This window comes from Ptychodera flava, chromosome 13 (assembly GCF_041260155.1).
Source record: "Ptychodera flava strain L36383 chromosome 13, AS_Pfla_20210202, whole genome shotgun sequence".
Classification (NCBI taxonomy): Eukaryota; Metazoa; Hemichordata; class Enteropneusta; family Ptychoderidae; genus Ptychodera; species Ptychodera flava.
The window spans coordinates 38447868-38475407 of NC_091940.1; the positions used below are offsets into that span (position 1 = coordinate 38447868).

The 27540-nt window shown below is 37.8% G+C and overlaps 2 protein-coding genes across 5 annotated transcripts in view; one reads left to right on the plus strand and one right to left on the minus strand.

Annotated features, from left to right (window-relative positions):
- LOC139148404 (zinc finger protein 341-like) overlaps nt 1-4700 on the plus strand; it is a 36963-nt gene extending 32263 nt beyond the window's left edge. For both annotated transcript variants that reach the window (XM_070719844.1, XM_070719845.1), the window contains exons 6-7: nt 1205-1404; nt 2704-4700. In XM_070719844.1, the coding sequence (XP_070575945.1) occupies nt 1205-1404; nt 2704-3916 (1413 nt within the window). In that variant the 3' untranslated portion in view covers nt 3917-4700. The remainder of the gene's footprint in view (nt 1-1204; nt 1405-2703) is intronic.
- Nucleotides 4701-18666: 13966 nt separating this feature from the next.
- The window catches only part of LOC139148405 (ras-responsive element-binding protein 1-like), a 30393-nt gene continuing 21519 nt past the window's right edge, over nt 18667-27540 (minus strand). For all 3 annotated transcript variants that reach the window (XM_070719846.1, XM_070719848.1, XM_070719847.1), the window contains exon 3: nt 18667-26109. In XM_070719846.1, coding sequence (XP_070575947.1) covers nt 21274-26109 — 4836 coding nt within the window. In that variant the 3' untranslated portion in view covers nt 18667-21273. The remainder of the gene's footprint in view (nt 26110-27540) is intronic.

A 27540-nucleotide genomic window follows, 5' to 3' on the forward strand; every position in this document is an offset into this window, starting at 1 on the left:
TGATGACCTTGAACTTTTTAAGTTGCAAACATTTGTCTCTTCTGTGTGCTTTCTCTGAGTACCTACAGGCTCAACTTATTCAACAGAACTTACTTGCAATGTTAATTTGAAAGTTAAAATGTGCTTGGTTAATGGGATGAAAATACTGATGAAGATAACCAGCTGAAGATTCTTTATAACCTGACAGATATGCTGTTTTTTATGACATAAATCTTGATAAGCAAGTCTTGTTTTAGAATGTAATTAATCTCATTTATATTGTTACAAGCAGCAGTATCAAGTTGAACAAACTGATATTGACAAGTTGGTCGGCTGTTGGAGGTTAAACGCTGTAAAAATAAATGTATGCATGTCTGTCTGTATGTATGTATGTATGTATGTATGTATGTATGTATGTATGTATGTATGTATGTATGTTAGTTAGCATGTGCGGATGTATGTCCATCCACATTAAAAACTCCTAAATCGCAGCAGCTACCATCTTAGTATTTTGTGGACAGGTTCACCCAGGGGTGGAAATGTGAATTTGTTGAAATAAACATGTCAAAGTCCAAAATATACAAATGAAGGGGAAAAAAGGAAAAATCCTGCAAATTGCTAAAACCCTGTAACCACTGGCCAGATTTGGTTGGAAACTTGGTATGCAGGCTCTTTATAGTGACTTTAGTCACATTTCTTCAAATTGTGGTGAAATTTTTGAAAGTTGTATTTTTCGAGCGATTTTCCTGTTTTTTGTCAAAAAATCTTCTTTTCTAAAAGCGCTAATCCAATTGCCTCGAAAACTTGTATGTATGATCCTAGGGTTGGCCTTTGTCAGATTTGTTCAAATTGTGGTGAAATTTTCATATTTGTATTTTTGGGGTAATTTTTCCCATTTTTTGTCAAAAAATCATTTTCTCCCAAAGTATTTGTTGGATTGCTGTAAAACATGATAGTCTTGATCCTAGGGTTGTTTTCTGTCAGATGTGTAAAAGTCATTATGAGATGGAGCATTTCATATTGCCGGGGTATAAGATTAATTGGGACTTGCAATGGAATTTTCTTAGTAATCAACCTGTAAGAATGCAATGTCATGTGTGTACTAGTACTTAGTATTTCTGTAAAATGGGAGGACAGTGTCATTGACACTATTTTTAAAATAAACCACTGACATGTTCATCACAGTGTCTGCCCTCCCTTAGATTTTTCTGCATCTTTTTTTCAGGTGTACAAGTGTATATTAAAAACCTGTGGTCAAGTCTTTAAGGATCTGGACAGTTTCTTGGAGCACACAAAATGTCACGAGAATGACATGTCATACAGATGTCATCTCTGTAACAAGCATTTCCCATCACTTTATGAATTAGGAGTTCATCAGTATTCACATAGTTTATACCCTAACCAAGGTCCCAAACCTGGCCCAAGGTGAGTCATCTTGTTGCACTTGTACTCCGACCAAAGTCAAAACAAAATTTCATCCATGCTTGCTCTTTTCAATGCGCCCAAATTTCCTTTCTGCTCAAAATAGGCAAGTTGATAAGTGGATGGGCATGTAAAAATTCATGATATGATGAAAATGTAAGAAAGATCTGTTGATTTGAATCTCATTCAGAAAGTTGCTTTCAGTTAAAAAGCTGCAGAAAAAGTATGCCTAGATTTTATCATTAATCCTATGGACATATTAAAGCAAATTTCCCATGTCTTTTTGTTATCAATGAAATGAAAATGTACAATTGTTTACACTTTAGAGTTATGAATAATATAAAAAAAGAAAGGTTAATTTTTCAAACACCCAAACACCTTCTAAATTTGCTTTCATCAAAACTGTGTACATCTCCCATGTTGCACATACCAATTCCTACTTAATTGTAACTGGTGACATTCTTTTAGAAATACTGAATCACGTCAACAACAGCTTACTGGTCTACTTATGAAAGCATCTTGAAATGCCAAGTACATAGTATGCCTAGTATTCCACCTGTCAACGGTCTGTTGTCAGTGTTTGTCGTCTTTTACACATAAATTTATATCTGGATATAAAAATCGTCAATAATCGCAAATTAGTCATCACAGATGTCGAATTTGTTGACTTTGAGAATACTGGGTATTTCACTATGCTGTGGCATGTAGACTTTAAACTGTATTGCATACATAGCTATAAAACAAAATAAGTGTGAAAACTAACGGACACGTAGAAGTATAATATTCATTTCAGAATCTGATCATAGCATGCTTGTCTTTGCAAGTTTCCTAGAGAATAGACTGTTGTAAGCAGAGCTTTGACAGTGACATACTGAGATGTATAATAAAAACACAATCCCTGTTCTGTTTAGTTAGAGTGCACAATGAAATTGCCAAACCCATGGGAACTTCTTAATGTAGTTTCACATTTACCTTGGATAGGTATGATTGTCCAAGTACATTGCATCTCATTTGGTTTCGAAGACTGACTCCAATTGAATTATCTACAGGCAGTGTAACTGAATTATTTGCGTCAACACACACAAGAGAGAGCAAAGTTAGGACGGGGTTTTCATATGTTGAAGCAGTGCAACATTCATTCAATTTGCAAATCTTTCCATGCATGAGGCCTTTAAAATTGATCAGTCAGGTGTACTCTCTATCCCAATGTTTTGAACCAAGAACAACAGTGTTTGGGGGCTTGAAACATTTGTGTAAAAAACATGTCAGACAGGAATTCTAATTTAGTTTTCTTGTCTCCAGGTACTTTCGTTGTTCCAAATGCATGAACAAGTACGCAACACCTGAGGCGCTGGATCATCACTTGGCAACATCCAATCATAGCTACCCATGCCCACACTGCGACAAGACATTTCCATGCGAGCGTTACTTACGAAGACATCTGCCTGTGCACGGCACCATGGGAGAACACGTGTGCCCCCACTGTGAGAAACGCTTCAAAACTGAACACTACCTCAAGATGCACATGTTGATCCACACTGGCATGAAACCCTTCAAATGCACGCAGTGTGAGGCGGCCTTCAACCGTAAAGATAAACTCAAGCGTCACATGCTTATTCATGACCCTGTTAAGAAATTCAAGTGTCCATTCCGGACACACACTGGCTGTACCAAGGAGTTTAACCGACCTGACAAGCTGAAAGCTCACATCATCGCCCATAGCGGCATCAAGCCATTCAAGTGCCAGTACTGTAATAAAAGCTTCAGCAGGAAACCCCACATGCTGGAACACGAACGCATGCACACTGACAACTACAGCATACGCTGTGAGAAATGTAAGAAGGGCTTTGCCAGGGAGAAATACCTGAAGGAGCATAAATGCCGACCAGGAAGGGAAGTGAAGAAAGCCAAGGAATCCGAGGGAGGGATGGAGGAGGAAATTGAAGAACCGACAATGCCTACACGGTCACTCCCAAAACGTAGAACAGCAAAGATGAAAGTTAGTGAGAAGATACAAACTAGCAAGAGAAATGTTCGCAAGAGAGGCAGACCACCACGCAAGGTGACCAAAGTCACCACAGAAGTCAATGAACCAGAGGAACCCAGCCATTCTAGCACAGATGACATACAGAAAGATCTGGAACTGATTAAAGCACAGATGAACCAGAATAAAGACAATAGTGAGGATGGTAATGAAATGCTTACAACCAGTGAGTTACACACCGATGTTGATATGTCTGCACAGAGTGGTATGACTACAAACACCGTCACTGTGGACAATGACGACCCACTGACAACAGCCACACTTCAGCATTTAGGAGACACCACTACCACTGTGTTTATACACCACATTGACTCTGAGGCCAGGCTTGGATCCACTACCTCACAGGCATCGACGCCTATGTCTGAGGCAGCACCTGGTGAGACTGCAACCTCTCTGCTTGAAAGCACATCAATGGCTGAGAGTACAGATGAAGAAATTCCATACCTTGCGGGCAGTGAACCTCTCTCTTGAAATAGAAAAACTGTAAATTCATCAATATCAATTGAAATCCATGTACTTCAAGACTGAAATCTGTATAATTTGGTGACTATTGTCTTTTGAAGAAGTACAAATTGTTATATTCTTACCTTGAAATTTCCTGTTCCACCGTCAGAATGTAAACATTAAATCAGATTATTGTAATTTTGGTGCGAGAAGTCTTTGTTGCTCATGAAATACATGCATATTTATAACTCTTTAATTTTATACATTTTTATGAAAATTTGCAAACTGCCATGTCATTACATAAAGGCATCTTATTTTGAAGTCAAGGCAGAACAAAAATCGACATTTTTTGTACAGTGTCAATTCTGTTTTCAATCTTTTTATGAACATTTTTGGTATTAATATGTGCTACTGATGGCAACTACAGATAAGCTGTTCAATTGATTGTACATATTTGCAAGCCATGAACAGCTGATGGAAATATCCCACTTTGTGATAAACTGTTAACACTGTGCTTGGCTAGGAACAGTGTATGTGTAGTAAACTTTCCTCCAACTAGAATTCACTTAATATTCCAGCCTGCTTGAACTCCATGTAATGCTGTACAAAATGAAAATAAGTATAGTGTAGGTGTTTTCAAAATTAGCTTGTATCATGAATTGATGTAGGCAGATGAATTCAGTGACAATAACCATGTATTTATCTATTATATATGTAGTCCGGTATTTGACTCATTGTAATTGGATAGCTGAATTTGCAGAAAACTGAAGCCAAAATATAATCAGTGCAATAAAAAACTGTGTCTGCTGTACTTGTCTTTCTATATAGCCCCACTGATTAGAAAATTTTAGTGTCAAACATGCTAAGGCTGTTAAAAAAAAATTGTGCTGTTCCAATAACTCGACCTTCCCTATTTTTTACCAGCCCACCCTAAACTTTTCATAACTATGTAAACATGGAAGTAAAAAAAAAAGGAAAAACCTATAAAATCACGCATTCATTACCTGGCATTTGATTTTTGCTTGAACGAGGATGTCTTTTATGTTTTTATTCCTTTTATATGTATGATACATTTTTCTGGAAATGTTGTGGCCAGTGTTTGATCGCCTTGAACCCCTGAAAAATGCATACTTAAAAATAAAAATATTTTGGAAAAACCCTGCCGACCTACCTACCCTATTTTTGGATACAATGTTATCGGAACAGCACAATTTATTGTTTTAGCGTGATCTGTGAAGTAAAAAACCCCCAGTGGTAGAATGCAGATCCTGTCACAACCCTGTTGTACATGTCTGTGTCAGCAAAGATGACACATTATAGTGACAGAGGTTTGGCTGCAATTCTGTATGTACCAATCTTAGAACACTGACGTGTACAGAGGGTGTTACAGGGCCTGAAATTTTCATATCTAAAGGTACATCATGTTTTCAGAGCTGTATACGTTGCTGCAAAAACAGACCGGTTACATGGTCAGGGATTTCTTGCACACACATGTATACCCTATACCTATCAACGTATACAGGTATATACACCTACCCTATACAATCTATCAACGTATACAGGTATATACACCTACCCTATACAATTTATACAGGTTTATACACCTACCCTATACCTATCAATGTATGTTTTTGTAGCTATCCACTGCTCAATCTTTCCTCAAGCAAACTTTCAACCAGTCTGTTTCAAAATCAATAATACCAACCAGGGTTCACCATGCAAATTTTGATACTATAGTAACAAACTAACCAATATTTACTGATATTTGAAATTCAGAATGGCCACCATCTGTGTGTTATCTCTTAAGGGGCCCAATTTTCACAAAACAGAGACCAACGAAAACATGCGCTTCAAATGAGCCCCTACAAGTGGTAAGCAAAGAACATTGTCCGAGTATCTGTCCTTGAGTCTCATTCCACCGTAATGCACAATGTCATGTACTCTTGCATGATATTGATCTTGGAAATATCGCACTGTCATTTTATGTAAATTTTTTCCACCAACACTCATAAAGATGACTTGTGCACAGAAGATGTTTCAAAATGGTAATATCGTTCGTTTGTGCTGCAGTGTTTGAACGAGAGTTGTAGGGTTTCTCCACTAAGTCCAAAATTAACATTCTATAATTCATGAGAGGTCAGGTCATGAGAGAATGAAATCTGGCTCGAAGTTTTCATATTAAATTCAACTCCTGTTCCTTTTCCCCAAGAACGGTATTTAGTAATGTAGATATTTGCATAAATGGCACAGACCGTACACAGTTCAGCCACCATTCTGAGGTGATATCTGTGATGTTTGCATAAATGGCGCAGAGCGTACACAGTTTAGCCACCATTGTTAGGTGATATCTGTGATGTAGCTGTCAGATTTAGTTTAATCTCAGATTGATTACATACACTGCAGTAGCTGTTGATAGTCCAGTCTATCATTTTCATTGATCCGTTAAGGTGCATGTCTTTTCCTTTCGGCTCAGTAGTTTTTTAGCAACTAAAACATCTACAACCTTGTCCACAGTGTTAGGAATGAATAATTCCTCACCCAGTTTTCCTGCAATACTGTCCTGCATGGTGTTTTGATGCACTCTCATTCAAACGGTAAGATGTACTTTTGTGAGTTCAACCTGACAGGTCTACATATTTTGTAAAATAGTTCAGTTTCCCTCGTGAAATTCAGATATTTTTTTCACGTTGGCAAATGGTCATTCTCTAGCCACCTGCATCCCTTGCAATACAATTCTTCAGAACTTTGTTATCATATATGTTTGAACTCATGAATATTTTAAGAAAAAGACTGAAGTGTGTAGACTGTAAAACAAATAATACACAGTTATTATGAAATTACTGTAAATATGCAATCTGAAGTAAGTGCCACACTGGCCTTAGGGGTTCCTGAAAACCCAAAATGTATGCACAGAGGCGTTCACTGTATGCATTGTGATTTGACACCTGGAAACAGTCAAAAAGTAATAGGCGTCCTGTATGGCACTTTTAGTACATTCAAAATTCTGTTGTTCTTGATGACGATATGATAATGTGACAAAACCACATGGCAAGAGTTTGAGGGCGATATACTTGGGGTATGTGCTCTCGGGCTGGCTTTGTGAAACATTTCCATACATCCGCTAGCATACATGTACATGCAAATATAACCAAAATACTCTCCTCAAATTACTCATTCAGTATAACTCATGATATCAAAATTCAGTATCAAACGTAAAATGATTTACAAAGTATAAATTCTAATCCAAGTCTAAAAGAAACCTGTCATAATTTCAAATCCAAGAAAATGATTATCTCTAATATATTCTGGTGAAGTGCTTTTCTCAAGCTTCAACAAAGAGGCATCTGGCAAACTTATCATGCTGTGACATGGTTATTTCATTGAGAATTCCAGCTTTCCACACAAGGGAACAAGACCGCCCCGAGCCACTGCTTTGACAGTATTAGGAATAATCCTTTTCAATCACTTGCAGGGATTACCATGTTAATCTCTGCCTGTTTCAAGAACTTTGCATTCCCAGGAAAGCTAATGCTCAAAAAATGCCGTGAATATGATTAATGAAAGGCTTGTATACCATATTTCAGGAGTTTTGTGGTCCCCCCCCCCCCCCCCCACAAACCTTGGAATTACCAGCTACTTTGTCGTTGACTTTTACTTTTAGTGCTTGGTATCCTGGTAAGAGTACCATGCAAGCATCTACTATTGCTCTTGGTGTACAGCGCCACCAACAGTTCTGCCTTTTGTTTTATAAAATATTAAAGCCATGAAACGTTTGATATTGTTAATTGTTCTCAGATTTTTGATATTACATTTTGTTTTTACAGTTTCATCATTGTACTGCAAGTTACCAAATTTATCTAAGGACGCCTGATGTACATAGAATATTTACAAATACATAAACAGAAAGTGGTGACATATATGTGCAGGGCGCTACTGCTTTGTCAGCAAGAGGTGGCACGCAACCGTCTGTAATGCAGATTTATTTGCTCTTTTGCACCAATTTTTTGAACTTCAAAATGCAACAATTTTCTTTACAAATTCTTTAAAGAAGTTTTGCGTAATCTTGTTCCTTGTAGTTTCATTCCCGAACCTGGGGAGCATTCTTTTTTTTTGGGTGGGGGGGGGGTTGGTGAAAATCAAGGGATTGACTTTTACAAAACCATTTTTAGGGGGATCAAATTTTACAATCAATGGTTTTGGGGTCAAATTTTACTCAGGTTTGTATGGAATTGACCGAAAAGTATGTAAAATAGAATACGAACATGGCTTTATTCTGTCTGAACAGATGATAACAACTAGAAAAGGGCACTTTTGTTCACAAAAATAAAATTTTCAAGTTGACCGAGAGAAACAAGTGTCATACCAATGTTCACGATATAACTTTTATAAAACTTTGAATACTGGGAGAATAGGTCCCGGTGTTATATGAAGTATTTATAAGGATTTTTGGACTTTGTAATTATATACATAAATTTAAACAACAAGGATAAACAAGAACTGCAATGGAGCAAGTGCCTTTTGATCAGTTATTCTGACGAGTCACTTTGACTGACTGTCAAGTTCACAGAGGTAAACTGCATCTTTCTAGCTGCAATAATTGTAGCCCTTGATTGGTGGGGATTGGGCTTCTGTCGTCGTGTGGCTCGCGCCTTGCCCCTTCCATATTTGTTTATCACAACAAAAACAACAACAACAGCTCCTTATTCACATTTAGTTGAACTGGGAACTTGGAACTTGGAGCTAACTTCACACCGAGGCGCATTATACCTTTAATCCAATGAAAAACTGAGATGTCACATGCTTTCTAGAAGACATTTTGTTGCAAAACTTTCGGGCGTTATATTACCCCTGTGCGATTAATAGGGAAGAAAAACAGCAAAGCATGGCCTAGGTTGAACTATTTCACTCCAATGAACTTGTCAGGTCAATGCCCCTAAGTGACCCCATGGCAATACCAAGTGCAGACAATTCTTTAATTCTTTCTTGTTTGAATTTGTTCAGACTTTTCGGGTTTTTTGCGATGTGTAAAGTTCTTTTTAATGTCAGTTGATGTTGATGTTGATGATAATGATGAAAATAATAACAACACCAACAACAATAATTTTCATATTTTTATTATTTCTTTAATAATTATCATATTTTCAATATTGATTTATAACAACAAAAACAACAACAATAGCTCCTTATTCGCATTTATTCGAACTGGGAACTGGGAACTGGGAGCCAGCTCCTTATTCGCATTTAGTTAACTGGGAACTTGGAGCTAACTTCACACCGAGGCGCATTATACCTTAATCCAATAAAAAACTGAGATGTCACATGCTTTCTAGAAGACATTTTGTTGCGAAACTTTCGGGCGTTATATTACCACTGTCCGATTAATAGGGAAGAAAAACAGCAAAGCATGGCCTAGGTTGAACTATTTCACTCAAGTGAACTTGTCAGGTCAATCCCCCTAAGTGACCCCATGGCAATACCAAGTGCAGACTTTAATTCTTTCTTGTTTGAATTTGTTCAGAATTTTAGGTTTACTTATTTTTAATGTCAGTTGATGTTGATGGTGATGATAATGATGAAAATAATAACAACACCAAAAATAATAATATTCATATTTTCCATATTTGTTTATCACAACAAAAACAACAACAACAGCTAGCTCCTTATTCGCATTTATTCGAAATGGAAACTGGGAGCCAGCTCCTTATTCGCATTAAGTTGAACTGCGAACTTGGAACTGGGAGCTAACTTCACACCGAGGCGCATTCTACCTTAATCCAATAAAAAACTGAGATGTCACATGCTTTCTAGAAACATTTTGTTGCGAAACTGTCGGGCGTTATATTACCACTGTGCGATTAATAGGGAAGAAAAACAGCAAAGCATGGCCTAGGTTGAACTATTTCACTCAAGTGAACTTGTCAGGTCAATGCCCCTAAGTGACCCCATGGCAATACCAAGTGCAGACAATTCTTTAATTCTTTCTTGTTTGAGTTTGTTCAGAATTTTAGGTTTACTTATTTTTAATGTCAGTTGATGTTGATGTTGATGATAATGATGAAAATAAGAATACCAACAACAATAATTTTCATATTTTTATATTTCTTTAATAATTATAATATTTTCAATATTGATTTATAACAAAAAACAACAACACAGCTCCTTATTCGCATTTATTCGAACTGGGAACTGGGAACTGGGAGCCAGCTCCTTATTCGCATTTAGTTAACTGGGAACTTGGAGCTAACTTCACACCGAGGCGCATTCTACCTCAATCCAATGAAAAACTGAGATGTCACATGCTTTCTAGAAGCCATTTTGTTGCGAAACTGTCGGGCGTTATATTACCACTGTCAGATTAATAGGGAAGAAAAACAGCAAAGCATGGCCTAGGTTGAACTATTTCACTCCAGTGAACTTGTCAGGTCAATGCCCCTAAGTGACCCCATGGCAATACCAAGTGCAGACAATTCTTTAATTCTTTCTTGTTTGAATTTGTTCAGACTTTTCGGGTTTTTTGCGATGTGTAAACTTATTTTTAATGTCAGTTGATGTTGATGGTGATGATAATGATGAAAATCATAACAACAACAACAACAATTATATTCATATTTATCATATTTCATATTTTCCATATTAATCATCATAACAGAAACAACAACAAAAGCTCCTTATTCGCATTTACATGAACTTGGTACTGGGAACTGGGAACCAGCTCCTTATTCGCATTAAGTTGAACTGCGAACTTGGAACTGGGAGCTAACTTCACACCCCAGCTCCTTATTCGCAATTAATCGAACTGCGAACTTGGAACTGGGAGCTAACTTCACACCCCAGCTCCTTATTCGCAATTAATCGACCTGGGAACTGGGATATTGTAGCCAGGTCCTTATTCGCATTTACTCGAAGTGGGAACTGGGAGCTAACCGCACGTACACCCCGGGTTCACACACCTGAGGGAGGTAATCTTCCGCCCTCTACTGTCTATTGTAAAACTCGGCACATACAAAACACATGTGGTGCTGTTTTGACTTAGGCTGCGTTCACAGAGGAATCGCGAATGAAAATTTATTTTTTTTTCCGATCATCCCTCATTACCCTAAAAAAATTTCAAGTTCCCCCTTTACTACCCACAAAATTTTCGAATCCCCCTGAATTCCTCCAGCCCCCCCCCCAATTTTTGTGAACGCAGCCTTACTTGTTTATATGATCCCCCATGAGATTTCAAACAGTATCTAGCTTTAAGTGCACACTTATACTCGAATTCAGCAACATGACGTTTTGATTTGGAAGCGAGATTCGACTTAAAGGGATAAAGTCAGCCATTTTTCATGAATTCTTTTTTTGATACGAGATACCACTTATATTGTTGACATGTTGAAAGATACTGAATGAATAGGTGACCATGCCAATTTTTGAACCCGGTTTTAGACAAATTCAATGAAACCATCGCGAAAATGAATTAATGGTCATGACCAATAATTCATTTTCGTGATGGTTTCCTTTATCGTATTTATGGTTTCGTTTATATGATACATATATTATATATATATATATTATTTTAGATCATGTATGAGCAAAATAAAACTAGAAATTAACTGTACTGTAGATGGTTAAGGATATATATCTTTAATTTTTTTCTTATTGTATTACTTGAGGCGAGTTTGCCTTCGTAAGGCAAAAAATATTTTGCCGGACAAAAGCAAAATGGCAACAACGGTCTTGATATTACACCGAAAACTCGCACCCCATGAGGGTGTTACCGCCGGCAGGGAGGGGAAAGGCTGCTCCTAGTCTAATGCCAAACCCCATCTCCAGGTCAAAGCCTGGTAGCCCCAGCACGAGATTGACAGGTCGTGCCTGGGATACGGCCTGACTATTGCACAATTTCTACGATTGCTCTTCTTTATTTAAATCACCATTTGAACAGCGAAACTTTATCTTCAGTTTCTTTCACATTTCGCATTCGACATCAACGTTGAACCCTTTGCATAAATCTGAATGGACAATTGATTCCAAATTTAGCCAAGACCTTACACACTGCACACTTAACACCGAATTAATTAGCACCTTGAATGGACACTTTCAACTCTTTTGCAAAGTACACTGGTACTGTAAGTTTTTTTCTTTTCAAAGATCACGACACAAAGGAAAGTAAATCTTCTGAACAAGATCACCGTACTGTCACCGCTTCATTTTCATAATGCGCTAGATACTATCATTTGTGACGATCGTTTTATTCCATCGCATCGTTTCCAGAGATTAATAATTTCAATCGTGTTAAAGTTAGGCCCGCGCGTGGATTGAATCCTCTTCGGTCAGAAATGAGTGTTGTGGTTTAAGGCTGGAACACAAATACAATTTGCTCAAAGATAGAGTGTATGCCCTTGGAAAATAAAAATAAATTTAAGAAAATCCTCAATGCAAAGAGCAAAACAAATAAAAGTCACTCTTGTGACTTGCGAAAAACAAAATCACCACAGGCTATTGTTAGAATTGATCTAGACTGTAAGAGTCACACCATTAGATATCATGATTACCGACTTTCTCCACGTTTATATAATATAACGTATAATGCTTCATAAAAAGACGGGCCCGACCTTATTTCAATTAGTTCAAAGGTTGGGTTTGACATCTTTTATTTACGAAAATTTTGATACAAATCAGAAACCTGCATGAATTATAACAAGGTTCATCTACACTTTTTTCCCATATCGTCTATACTATGCTAATAACTATTTTAACGGGTAACCAAAGCACTTAGCCTGACTGTGAAGTAATCTCCAGAAGTTTAAATAGAGCTACAAAAGCAAAACTGTTACAGCAAGAACAAAAACAAACTGTACAACAAGAACAACGAGATATGAATTGAAAATGCTCACGTGTTTCATTATATATTGCAGTTATGTGTGAATTTGAACCTTTGCCACATGTTTGCAACTTCATTGAAAGTATTATGATCAACATAATGAATAATAATCACCGCCGATTAATTCTAAAAGGCCATGAAGTATACAAATATGTAATTAGCTGAAATAAAAATATTAAATTTCTTTGACTGCTGTCATTGTATCACCACTTTATATAGCAAGTGTAATTACCTTTGGCCAAGTCCTTCAAGCCATATATACCAAACTGTGAAAGCTCATTAGATATGCAAATTATAAATTAGCTGACATGAAAATGTGAATTGACTTTCAATATTGTTTTAACCTGGTATAATCATCAATGTATATAGCATGTTTTGCCAACTTTTATCAAGTAAATCCCAGTATATATCCGTAATTAGAAAAGATCATTGAAAAAGCAAATAAGGAATTTACTGAAGAACAAATGCTTAATGACTTTCAATAATGTTGTATCATAGTATCGTTAATGTATATAGCAAGTTGCGTCAACTTTGGTCCAGTCAATTCATATATATATCCCTAATTAAATATGCAAATAAGAATTGGCTGAAGTAAAAATTCTTAATGATTTCCAATAATGTTGCTATCATAGAATATTCAATATATGTAGCAAGTTTTGTCAACTTTGGTCAAGTCAATTCAGATATATATCCCTAATTACCAAAGTTTATTAAATATGGAAATTGGGAATTGGCTGAAGTTAAAATGCTTATTGCCTTTCAATAATGTTGTATCATAGTATCTCCGATGTACATGACAAGTTTCATCAACTTTGGTCAAGTTATTCAGGTATACATCATTAATTATGAAAGTGCATTAAATATGGAAATTAGGAATTGGCTAAGAGAAAATGCTAAATAACTTTTAATAATATTGAATCAGATATACATCCCTAATTAGGAAAGTTCATTAAATATGCAATTAGCAACTATCTTTAATGTCACCCCTTTATGGTTCCCACTGCTGATAAGCTTATATCTTGGTGTATCAACTTTGTAGCAAGTCTCATGAAATTGTGTGCAGTCGTTCTCAATGTATAGCCATTTTTTCTAAAATCATTAATTATGCAAATGAGCAAAAGTAAGCAGCCACACCCACCAAAAATGCAATTTTATTCATTTGAATTTTAAGTGAAAAGGGGAAAATTCGGTGAATTATGGAACTTTGTGCGCTACCGATGATGTTTTTGTGGTTTGGGGGTGCCCAAGAACGCCCTCATACGGTCGAGTACTCGACTCAGCTTCTTTGAGAGGGACGACATTTTCTGACTCCGCGGCTAACTCCTAAACTATCCACTGCGGAAAACCCTGAGGCGAGGCGGTCTCTCCTCAGACTCAATATCGGTGGAAGCAGGCCATGAATCTAACAACTTAAAAATGTTCGACGTTTGAGCTTAAACTACTCAATCAGGGCGACTGTATGTGTCTTCTAGATTATTACTTTTTATTTCGCAGTATATTCGTCAATGCATTGTTATTTTCAGCTCAATGTTAGTTGGTATTTGTGATATTAGTGTGAATAAAGCCGCTACCTTCAATTGCGAATATCAAGTTCATACTAAGCTTATTACCTTGCGTGGGCGGGAGGGGGTTTGAGGAGGGTCGGAAACACCGAAGGTTTTCATTGTGTTGGGCACCACACGAGTTAAAGACATTTACACTATTATATTACCAATTCTTGGGGATTTGTTATCAAAATATTACTACTAGTCTTATGAAACCAAATGATTCCAAAAAGGTTGATGACCTTATGTCACCCCTGTCACCAAAATTACGACTGTGCCAAACGCATATTGCTTCGCATAGAGAAAGACGGGCCAGACGTAATTTAAATTATTTCAAAGGTTGGGAGACAAGTCAATTATAAACTTTTGATACAAATGAGAAGCCTGCGTAAATTACAGCAAGGTTCATCTACACTTTTTTCGCATATCTTGGATACTATGCTAAAAACTATCTTAGTCGGTAGAACTTCGCCTGACGATGAACTACTCTCCACAAAGGTTCCACCAATATTGGAAAAAGTTTAGATAGCCAACAAAAATACAACCACACAGACTCCATGGTTTATATTACATCACACAGGAGAATCTTTGAAAACATACCGTATACTTAGTGAGACTTTCAAATAGCTTGCAATAATGTATTCTTTCAATGATGAATTCGGGGTCCACTATTTCATATCATTTACTGGAATAGTTCTATTCTATGATATTACGAAATTGTATGATTTACTTCCAAGTCAGGATTTATAACTCGGCTTTTGGTCGTCCATAGTTATTATCCAATTGTTTTTATACGGTTCCTTGAGTTCTTACTGATATTTTATATTCTCTGCAACGATATTTACAATTGTATGCAATGCACTGTAGAATGAAGTTCACTGATCATTCAGCTCTTAGCAACGATATTTACTCCAGTATGGTATTTACTTCTCCACTGATTATATCACGTGGTCAGTTGCATTCTTACTGGATTATATAAATATTCACGATGTCACTAGATTCTAAATAAACTGAACTGCATAAACTGCATTTATGCCCAGTTTACAGACAAGGTTAGGTTAGGTTTATTGCATTCACAGCCTCCGGCCCATATACAAACCAGAAAACACGATGTAAAAAGGATAGAGCCATGCAAACGATACAAATCTGATATTACACTTAAAGAACCACTTTCCTCCTCCTACGCAAAGCTTTGTAGACAAATTTACAGCGTTTAAATGAAGAATTAGACTGTTTTGTTTTCAAAAGTCTTGTAAATTTAAGGAACTTTGCGTCTTTCTGAAATTCTTCCGGTGATTATTTTTCCTCTTTAAGATCTCTGTACAGTGAGTGGACAAACGTGTTTTGTAAAGTTTTTCTGCCCATATACAGGATTTAAAATAATATATACCTATACATACAGGATAGTATTACCTAAAATACTATAAAGTTATAATATAAACGTATCGCTTTGCATATTATTCCGATGTATTCAAGTTTAAATGTTCACACTTCCCTCATCAAATTATCTGTTGAGATGACATTGAATGAAGTAAAGTGGTTTGCACATGAAATTGATTTTTTTATGGACCCACATTTTCAGCAGTTATCTGGGCGTAAGCAATGACATATTGATTGATCTATCTAAATCACCTTACAGGGCGACCGGGCAGGGCGACATCTGATGGGGAAATTTCAGGGTCGATTTTGAACATCGAATCTTCATTATACGGTAAAAGCGTAAAGGTAAAGAAAACTTGTCATATTTGATACCGAAAGGATAAGATCAAGAAACTGTAGATGTTTCTGCTGCTTGGTACGCCTCTATTACTTGCCATAACTGCATTATTTTACGACTGGTGTTGTAAGTGTATACGTAACTATTGTACAGAGTATATTGTCGTTGGGGGCGCAAGAAGCATGTAATACATGACTGCTCAGATAGAGATGAACTCCACTGTGTCACGGATGTACAGATGCAAAATAACATACGCAATATAGGTCCTTCTGCTTCATGTTCCAAGATATAGGCTAAGCCAAAGCTGTAAGAAAATTCGTAAAATTAAAGTGGTTAATATTTTCGAATTCTTCACAACATTAGAAGCTTATCCGACTTGTAATGCACATGCTTTGATAATTCTAGTTTACATGGAAGGTTCGATCGTTGCTCAAACCCCGGTGGTGGGTATAACATACTTTTTCCAAGAGCTGGTCTGTGAAATAATGATAATAAATAACAATAATTGATTAGCAAAACATCTATATTCATTATGATAAAAGTGATCAAAGACGCTGCATAAAAAGTTGCACTAAACACGATTGGAACTAATTTGGGATAATTGGATTTTCATATTTTGCAAATTTCTCAAAAGTGTTAGATGCCATATAGCTGAATGTTGCAATATCGTAAATTACTCATAAAAACAAGTGTGTAATATAAAAAGAAAAGCAGATGAGATAATATTTGTAGATTAAATCGACATTACTTCACCATCCAATTATCCCAAATTAGTTCCGATCGTGTTACTACTATTACAGAAACATGCAAAAGATACAAGTAAAATGAGACATGTTCACAGCTTAAAGAAGAATATCAAAGTGTAAAAAAATTAAACATTACAAAACGACACTTCGCACATCAACTCATCTAGTAAACTTATATCACCCCAGAAAGTATATGAATGATTAACTAAGCCACTTTAAGGTTCCAAGACAAGAAATTGACCTTTTTAATCTAACGATTCTAACAACCGATTTTTGAAAGGTTATGCAATTACTTGTCACATGATAGTTATGTTAATAATGGTGACACTGTGGTAACCAAAATGTTTCCCTATATCTAGGCTTTCAGAAAATGTATAATTCACGGGGGTTCTGAGCTTATTAACCACCAGAGAATTGTTAGATTAAAAAGGTCAATTTCTTGTCTTGGAACCTTAAACTGAAAGCGCGATCCCCATAGTATGTGACCTATTACCGCAGAGTTTAAAATGATCAGCGGATCTCAAATTACCATTATTTTGGAGCAATTGAACTGATGTATTTGTAATGACGATTAAAATCTTAAAATAATGCGTTGACAAACAGGAAACCAATGTAATTGATGAAGTAAGTGATATTTGAAGTGGGTTTAGATTGAGTGACAATTCTGGCAGCAATATTCTGAATACGTTGAGTACCATTAATTAATTATTTGGGAAGTCCTAATAAAAGAGAGTTACATGAATCAATACGAGATGTAACAAATGTATCAAGAAGATAAGCTGAAGGCATTTGACTAAATTAGGGCCATGTGTTAAATCATTATTGCTCTGTAAGACATTGGCATGGCTGTAACTCTATTTTGAAATTCTCTCTCAATCTCCTAAATTTTGTAAATTAAGGGGGTGTTTTTCATCTAAATTTTTCCTGTATTTCTCAAGGGTGTCTATTTCATTTAAAGTTCGGAGAGAATGTATGTTCTGAAATTTTGCCGAACAAGCAAGGGTACCAAGCTATCCTGAAGGTGCCATCGCTGGGGCTCAAAATTACTATTAACATGTACATGATGTACAAGTTCACAAACTTGTAGATTTGTTTACATCTGAAAGAAACAGGAAAATGTTCATACCAGGAACTGACCTGTGAGTTCACAGAGTAAGATGAGATGTTTCACCTGGTTTTTCAATGCAGTTGTTTCAACAAGAAACCTATATAATCTTTTGTTTTGGGGTTTTGCCTGTGCAGAAAGCTCAGGAATAGTAGCCCAATTGCCATCAAAGGGGGTTTGCTGGGAGTTACAGACAACTGACCTGCTAATTTTTATGAAATTGTCAAGAATAGTCTGGTGAGACTTGAGTAAATATATTACACATAGGTAATTTGAGAAAATTATACTTCAGGGGGAAATGAAAGATGTTGGGAACTGCCATTCTGCTAGAATTTAAAACTACCCTCACAACCACCATTGGGCATTGTCAGAGAAAGGGTATAGACATGTACCAAAGTTGTAAACCCCCCCAATCTAACTTCCTTTCATTCCATGCAGACTTTTGATAAAGGAAATGTGAAGTTGATTAAAATGAAGACTTTAAAAGTTTTTGACTCTGGCTTAACTTTTGACCTCTATATAAGCCCTTGTGACTTTTCATTTGAATTTTTGTAGAAAAATGTATACTTCTGCCTCACGTGTTTGGACGAAAGTGTAGAATATTGAATCCCAACCCTAATATTTTGTGGAAATGTAGTTTATGCTTCATAGTTTAAATTCTCCATGATATAAGTGTACCTGGATCAGGGATAAGTGTTTCATTGGTCACATCACATACATCACACTTCTATTCTAAGGTCATCTAAGGTCAAGCAGTCAATGAAACATGACAAGAAGAAACAACACAACACACCACAAGTATTGTTCTGAGTTTTATTGTTTATCAAAATTCATTCAAAAAATAAAACCCCCACCTTCCTGCTATATGATCACTTCATGAAGATAGGAAATCAAGACACATAGCTATTCTAATCAAGTCCTGAGATAAAACACACCTGAAATGAAAATCAACAAAAAAAAAAAGCAACACAGATGAGAATGCATGAGGTCAGTAACCTCACCATAGACCCAAGATACATGTTCTATGATCTTTGCAAGACTTGCTGAATCTCAAAACATTTTGAAAAATTTTGTTCAAAGTTGTTGATACTGAATTGCGTGAATTTTCAGTGTTTCCCAGAATGATTAGGTCAACTGTCGTCTTTAAGAAAATACATTCTTCTTGAATGAAGATATTAAATGTATTCAAATATCTACCTTTCTGGTATGAGGCCAAATGCACATAACACCTTCACATAGAACAGTACTATCATGTGTTTTATGGTGATGGTCTGGGCAATTGAGAAGCACGCCCCCTAGTGGTGAAATTGACTCAGGAAATAGTGCAGCCCTGTTATGTTTGACGGTACAACCTTGCACAGAGTGATAGCAATCCTGCACAATCTCCTGGATGTATTTAATGAAAAGACAGCCATCAACAATGAGAAAATATCAGAAAAGCTACAATTAAGGCAAGTATGGTTTCCTGAATATGATAAAGTTATTTTTCAAGCTAGTTGTACAAACTGTTAGGAATGTTCAAGGGAATCTGGGATTTGTAAAAGTGAGCTGTCAACCAGGATAACACAACTAGTAGCTTCTCATTCTCAAATTGACTTCAATAATCACTTTCTTATCTGTATACAAAAGATTTAGGTACTTCTAACGACACAATGTCAAGTTAAACCTGGCAAACTCTGACTTCTGAACAAATTTGCTCACAAGTGTCTTGGATGATGGAAACCTGGTGTGCTGCCTTCCTGGATTAGCATGAAAAACAAACAAAACCATCTTGAGTGTAGTTTTTAGCTATGTATACAGTCATCCAAACTTCTGTTTACTTCAAAATAGAGGCCCTCTCTATGATGGAGGTTTTCTTTAGCCAATAAAAATGCTGCATAATAAAATTAACTGTGAATATGTTGAAAATGAAAGACACTGCTGGATTGGATAACAGCTAACTAGTCATGCTCTGTCTCCTGGAATCGTCCAATAGTATTTGGAGTTCAAATCGACGGAAACTACATGTCAAAGGTTACCTATCACAATAGAATATTTTGATGACTACATGGGACTTAGCTGTTGATTGGTAGATCAGGAAAACATCTTGGGGAGACAAAAAAATACCATTCTGAAATTTTCCTTAAGAGTATAATATTTCCCCAGTAACATTACACAGCAAAAGAAAATCTCTGCTGCAAATTAACACACAACATATATATAGAAGTACAATCAACATAATTTTGTATTTCAGTAGATCAAACCATTTCATCCACCCTTCAAACCACTAACTAAAATGTTTTGCAAAGAAATTCATCTCTCTGAGATTTCATGTGTACTGAGAAATTCATAGTAAATGCAAAGTTGATACATAGACGCAGCAGTCATTATTCTTACAATGACATCTCAATTCAGAAATCTGATTTGAAAATTACTTGTTGAATAGCTACATCAAATGAATAACAAAACGACTCAAAAAATGGAAAATATATAATAACCTTCAATGAGGGAAAAAATTCCTCAAACACAAGCCTCAGTTTTAGTAGTAAGCAACCAGAGAAAGAAGAAAAACTGTTTGCATGGTTAAACAATCCAAGTAATACAGACTGTAAAAATCATACGCGGAGCAAATTGCATATTTTCAGTGATTTAAAAAAAGGTTGTCAAATGTTGAAGTTTTGTACTGCAATGAAAAAAATCAACGCAGAATTATAATTTTTGCATAGATTTCTGATTACTATCATAACTGCTTTAGTGTATCACAAATTTGCATAGTCAAATGCGATCTAAAGAAATCTGACTGAGAGAAAGAAATAAAATGGCAGGTACCATTTATAAGGCCAGGGGTGTCAGCCCCGTCTACGAACTTTCTGTGTATATTGGAATGTGTTTGCATTGATTTTGAATGAACTTGTCAGAACTTGATTAATTTTGCATACATACAATAGTGAAATCGGATCCGATTCTATGCAAATTTCAAATATTCAGCAACTGTCCTTCAGAATTATGTACACAGGACTGTTGCATAATTTATGTGCATAATTAGTATTGAAATTACAAACTGCATATCATACTGTAAGTGCATAACATGAGTATTATTGCTAACTAGAAATCTTGTATATCTACATGTAAACAAATGACATAAAACCAGATGAAGAAGTACCAAATAAATATTCTCATAGCTCTGGCACTTTCCACAATCAACCCTCATAAGATTGCCAGTTTTGGCTTTTGTGATGCATCTGAGGACGACTTTGTTTGCATGGTATTTTATTTTTCAACAACCATTGAGAAGAAGGAATACCGTTGTTGTGTTATTTCACTCAGATATTGTGACCTCTAAAGTTTGTAGTCCACTGCGTAAATTCTGGTCTGCATTCAACAAGTTCACCTTTTAAATTCATTTCTTCAGACGGCCCTACCTTGTTTATTCTACTCCTAAAAGTTTTGCAGCAGAGTCTGCTGAGTCCAGCATCTGATCAATTACAGAGGAGTCATGAATACCGAGTAAGTTCTGAATGATGTCAGAGTTATCCATGGAGGAAGCAATCTCTTCATCCGCTGGAGCAAACATATCTGGTTCGGAGCTGGCCTGCATCAACATGGTTCTGTCGTCAACTGATGTCGTCATGTAGACACCACCATCTGGTTCAATGGTACCATTGGCATCCCATGGTGCCTTGTTTTTCCGATTTGCTGTCTGTGGTGAACCCGGTGGTGATTCTGGATTTACTATTATCACCCCTGGATCCAGACCATCTGCAGAATCAGCACTAACACTGTCATCCACTGCAGTATGTCTATTTCCTTTTCTTCTCGGCAGTTTCCTCTTTCCTTTTTGACTTGGTGTATCCACTACAATTTTCTCAGATTCAACATCTTCATCCGCTGCATCTTCATGAGCTTTTGCATGTCGCAGAAGGCTGTGTTTGACGGCAAACGAGCGGTTGCATTTGTCACAGTGGAATGGTTTCTCCTGTGAGTGAGTCCGTAAATGTCGCTGCAGTTCCTGTTTTGACCAGAACCGTTTCTGGCAGATCTCACATTTCTTCTTCCTGTTTTCATAATTGTCTGGAATTTGACGACTCCGTCCATTCTTGTCAAACTTGACTTCCACAAAGTTGATGGTTCCTGCATCCCCGTCACCTGATTCTGCGTTCTCCTCTTTCTCAGCCCCAGACTTGGCAGCAGCCTCTGGTCTGGCAATTTCCTCGTCATCAGACACGGTCTCTGGAATGTAGAGCACCTCTTCTTTGCTCTTACCATGAATCTTGATGATATGTCTCTGACAGTTGAACTTGGTGGTGAACCTTGCTGAACATTCAGTACATTTGAATGGGTGAGCCAGTGTGTGTATTCGCATGTGACGTGTAAGCGTTGTGCTGTACTTGAACTCCTTTCCACATATGTCACAGCAAATCTTAGCATTGCTTTTCTTCCCTTTGTTATTTGGTGATTCTTCAGACATTGATTTTTCCTCCATGTCCTGATCATCAACATGGCTGTTTTCCGGTGCTATTGTTGATTTATCAGTTTCGCTATCTTCCTCAAGAGGTGGCTTTTCCTCATCTGGTGCCGGGGTGTTCCGACTCTCATCATCATTATCATCGTCATCATCATCAGGTATGGACTCATTACACAACAACGATTCTGAGTTCATGTCATCATCCGCACTCTGATCATCAACTTTCTCTTCATCGTTGCTTTGCGTCTCTTGCTGAATGCAGATTGCAGAATCTGAGGGAGCGACCTTGGCCATGACTTCAGAAGTGGTCTTGGAAAGCTCATGACTCAGTGCAACAAAGTCAGTCTCTTTCAAAGAATCATCTAAGTCGTCTTGATCACTTGGCAGCACGTCTTCTGTAGTGATAATAACTGGGGTCTCCTCAGGTTGTATGTCTTCAACTCCTTCGTAATCTGGTATGGGTGCACCAGGGTGTTTCATCATGTAGTGTCGTCGTAGCCTCTGTCGCGTTGAGAATGAACTACTCATACACATCTGACACTTGAATGGTCTCTCTGTAAAGCTGCGGAAGCTGGCATCTGAGGTGTTGTTATTGCAGTGTTTTCTCAGCATATGTCTCTCACAGTTGGACTTGGTGGAGAAGTACACGCCACACTGGGGGCATTTGAATGGTTTTACGCCGGTGTGTGTTAGGATGTGTCGTCTCAGGGAGCTTATCCAGGGAAAAGTGCGCGGGCAATATGGACAGGAAAGCTTGTGCAGACTGCCGGTAGTGGGAAATGAGTTTCTTCTCAAGCGTGTCTGGACCCTGTTCTTGTTGACACTGATGGCTTCGCTGACTGCCACGTTCCCTTCTTTGTCTTTGTGGTTTTTCTTGTCGACTACTTCAGTGCCGTTTTTCAAGAAAGGCTCAAAGTTGTTGCTATTGGTGGCAGCTAACATCTTTGACACGCTTGACAAGTCTCCACTGCAATCTGATCCCATGCTACTGCTGGGTGACTTAAGTGATGCAGCCTTGTCTGGTTGTTTCTTGCTGGTTTCCTTGGAAACTACAGATGGCAATGGAGTGGCCATTTCAACTTCTGACTCATTATCCTGTAATTTGCGCACAACCTTGATGGGTTTAGCAGCTTTTGTCAACAGTTTGTGCTGAGGTGGGTAGATGATGGTTGGCAGGAATGTCTGGTGCCCCTTTTTGTTGACTCGTTGATGTTTCTTCTCCATGTGTTGCTCAAGATTTTCTTTGGCCGCAAAGGCAGCCGAGCAATGATAGCAACGGAATGGCCTTTCACTGCTGTGGGTTCTCAGGTGCTCTTTCAACAAGGATGCTTTGGTGAATTGTAAGTTACAGTGTGGACATTCTGACCCATCACTCTGAGAGTTGTACAATCGATTATGCATGCGTCTGTGGGAGAACTTTTTCTGGTTGTCAGCCTCAGTGTTTCTATTTTCATTCGTTTTCTTTGTAAGAGACAGATCCATGGGTTCAAGACCTCCAACACTTGATGAATCATCGCCAGCATCTTCATCACTAGCTATGGAGCTTGATTTGATGCTGAAATCTAGAGGCAAGTCCGAGTCTGCTGGTTCCTCCTTTAAGATGATACCATCTTCTGACGCTGTCTTTTCCAGTTGAGATGCTATGTTTGTCCACTTCAGCGGTTCATGGAAAACAACTGACGCCTCTACCTCTTTTTGGGATAACTCACGGTGTCTCTTCAGGATATGCCGGATGCAATTGTTCTTGGTGGAAAATCCGTTGTTGCATACTTTACAGTGGAAGGGCTTCTCCCGGCAACTGCTGTGTGATCTCAGGTGATGTCGCAGAGCACGGAAGAATTTGAAATCCTTGTTGCAGTACTTGCAGATGGTGTCAGGGGAGTGGAATGTATCGGCGCCCTCAGGGTCTGCCAAATACTGATTGTAGGCAATGCAGGCATCAATCTCAGCTTTGCTTGACTTGGAGTGCTTCTTTCTGACGTGCCGCTCACAGTTAGCTTTTGTAGTGAAGGCAAACTCGCACACTGTACACATAAATGGCCTCTCTCCATTGTGCGTTCTCATGTGACGGATCAGGGTACTCTTGTCTGCACTGGAATAACTGCACATGGTACATTTGTAAGGTGTCAAACCAAAATGGCTCCTCACATGGCTTTTCAGGGATCTGGCTAGTGGGAAAACTTCATTGCAGTATTTGCATGCATATTTTTTCCCTTTCTTTCCGGCTTTGTCACCTGCTGAATCATTGGCTGATGTATCGCCCTCCTGACTTTCTACTCCATTGCCCTCCATGCTCTGTAACTTCAAATCATCCGGTGTTACACTCTGCTTGCAAAGATTCTCTGGCGTCAGCATCTGTGGTGAAAGTAGCTCTGGTTGACGTTGGTGAAGATCTTGTTTGATCTTGGGTTGAAGGCACTTCAGTGGTGGCGGTGGTGGTGGGTTCAACAGCACGCGATTATCGATTACACGCCGTGCCATGCGTGGTATTCTACGAAGTGGCGGCATGGGGCGGGGAGTTCTCTGCTTCTCAGTGACACTAGTTGTCGGATGCATTGGATTAGCTGAACTAGTAGCTACCTTCACAATCTGCTGGACATCAGCAAAGTCATCCTCGCCTCTTGCTTCATCTCCAGATTTAGCTGATGGTGAATTGACTGTGAGTTCTCTGATGTTACCCTTGGCAGGAGATGCAGATTTGACGACAGCTGCTGTAGAAGGCATTTGATAAATCTGACCCTCAACTCCTGAGTTGCCTGCAGCTGGCTTTCTGATGATGATAATGTACTGGTTGGGTTTGCTTGCACCTTCCTTGGAATCGTTGGACTCGAGTGGTGTGGCTTGAGGTTGCAGTTTGAGAGCTGACATGAAGTCTTGCTGTGTGAGTACCTTCTTGTTTCCCTCACCGTCATCATTGTCATCGTTTTCAACTTTAATGGTGTTGTGGGTGGTTGCATGAAGGTCCAAGGCACTTGAACATGGGAATGCTTTGTTGCAGGTACGGCAAACATATCTATGGTGATTACTGCTGCAACGTCGCACATGTTTCTCACACCATGTCTTGGCAATGAGAGGAAATTTGGATGATGAGAACTCTGCAAAGCCAAGGTCCTGGAAACCAACCGGGATGTGTGCTGGTCCGGAGGGCTGGATGCCTAACTTCCTGTTCTTGTGTGCCATGAGGATGTGCATTCGAAGGCCTCGTGGTGTTTTGAAAGCACAGTCACAGACTTTACACCTTTGGGCTAACATTGAGTGAGTCTCCATGTGTGTCTGCAGCCCATATTTGCAAAGAAACGTTTTACTACACACCGGACAGCTTAGCTCTTCTTTGCTATCCTTCTCCTTTTCACCTGCTACTTTCACAACGGCTGCATCCGCCTCAATGGCCATCATCTTGACTGGTGATGATTCGGGAGTCTCCAGAGTACGTCGCCTTTTACTTGCAAGTTTGAGCCTGGGCACGCTGTAGTCGTTGGTAACAGTGACATCATTTGTCCTGTTATCTTTCTCATGTATTCTCATATGCCTGTACATGTTACCGTTGGTTGTAAATGCCTGTCTGCAGATTTTACACTTGAAGGGACGTTCACCGGAATGTACCAGCATATGTCTATCCAGAGAACTGGTGGAGCTGAGCTTCTTTCCGCAAATTTTGCACCCATGGGTTCCAGCGGGGTTGTGCTTCCTGATGTGGGATGTGAACTCGTGAGCACTCACAAATGATTTGAAGCAAATTTGGCACTTGAAGTCACCTTTATCAGTTTCATCTAAATCCCCAGGTCCTGGTGGCTTGCTCTGAAATGAAAAAAATTGACAGAAAATATCGACTTTTAGAGCCTTTACCCTATTGTTTCAATTATATTTACCCTTCTTAAAGTGACATAAAACTAACCAAAGCAGATTGTTAAATAATAATCTACATATTTAATACATTTACCAATAAACATGCATAAAACAATGCTTTTAGTGTCATTTAAAATAGGACAAAAAATTCACTTTCAAAAATCAGAACCAAAAAATTAAATGTATAAAATTGCTACACTTATGGCCAGCTCGTACAGAATAACGACAACTACAAGGAATTAGAAGATTCTTGAGAATGTACATTAAAAATTTATGTTCCAGAATTGAGGTAATACAGAGCTTTATTGACAGCTATGTGATGTTAATATTTGAAATATTGGCAAACATTTGACTCAAGTTATCTGGTCCTTTAATCAAACAATTTACAAAGTGACTGAATGTTACTAATTCTCAGAAAGAATTCAAGTTTCATGTCAATCATATTTTTCAAAACATATACTTTACAGTTCGACCCATCTTCATGGATAGATTATGTGGTATGAAAAAATAAATACATGTAGCATGTGAGTTTACAATGTTGATAGGGTTGCTCTACTGTTTGTATTTCAAAAAACATAAACTGATATGACCCATGATGTCATTGCCATACAATAACTTGGAAACCAGATAAGACAAGCTGGGTCTAATCCAGGAAAACATCTTTGATGTTGCTCAGCTGTTCCAACATACGTGTAGGTAAACATATTTACCACATGAAATACTGTCACCATGACAACACAGCAATGGCTGAATGCAAAGGGAACACATTTTTTATAAAACATGACTTTTCTTAATTTTTTCAGTCAAAAAATGTCAAATCTATTCTTTCTAAATAATTGGAGCTGACAATATGCATGAAAGGCCACAATGCTGTAATGATTAAAAACGTCCCACCATTTTGAGTCGAAAGTTAAATGTTTTTCCAGCCCATTTTCCCTCACATTTGATCAACAGATAATCAAGGAAGTCCCTCTTGTTGGACTTGTCCATAAACAAGTCTCAGGTAACATATTCCTTGCACTAGCCTAGAATCTCTCTGTAGTTTGAGTTCCCAAAAACTTACATTTGGCATTGTGCTCTCATTTTTCAATAAAAACCATAAATTGTTAGACATAAGTTTACAAGTGCATACTAGAGAGGTTTTGGACTACCTGACACTTTATGAACTTCTCTAAGGAGATAAAAATTCATAATTATCAGGCATCCCTAACTCTCTGAAAATTTATGCCATGAGTAGTCCACTGATTCTTTACGACCTCAATGACCTCTATGACCCCTACACGACCTCATATCCCTATAGTGTTGTGGTATGTGGTCTTTGATATACAACATTTACAGTTTGAATACATACAGATTATTATTTCAGAATAAGTTACAGTGGCA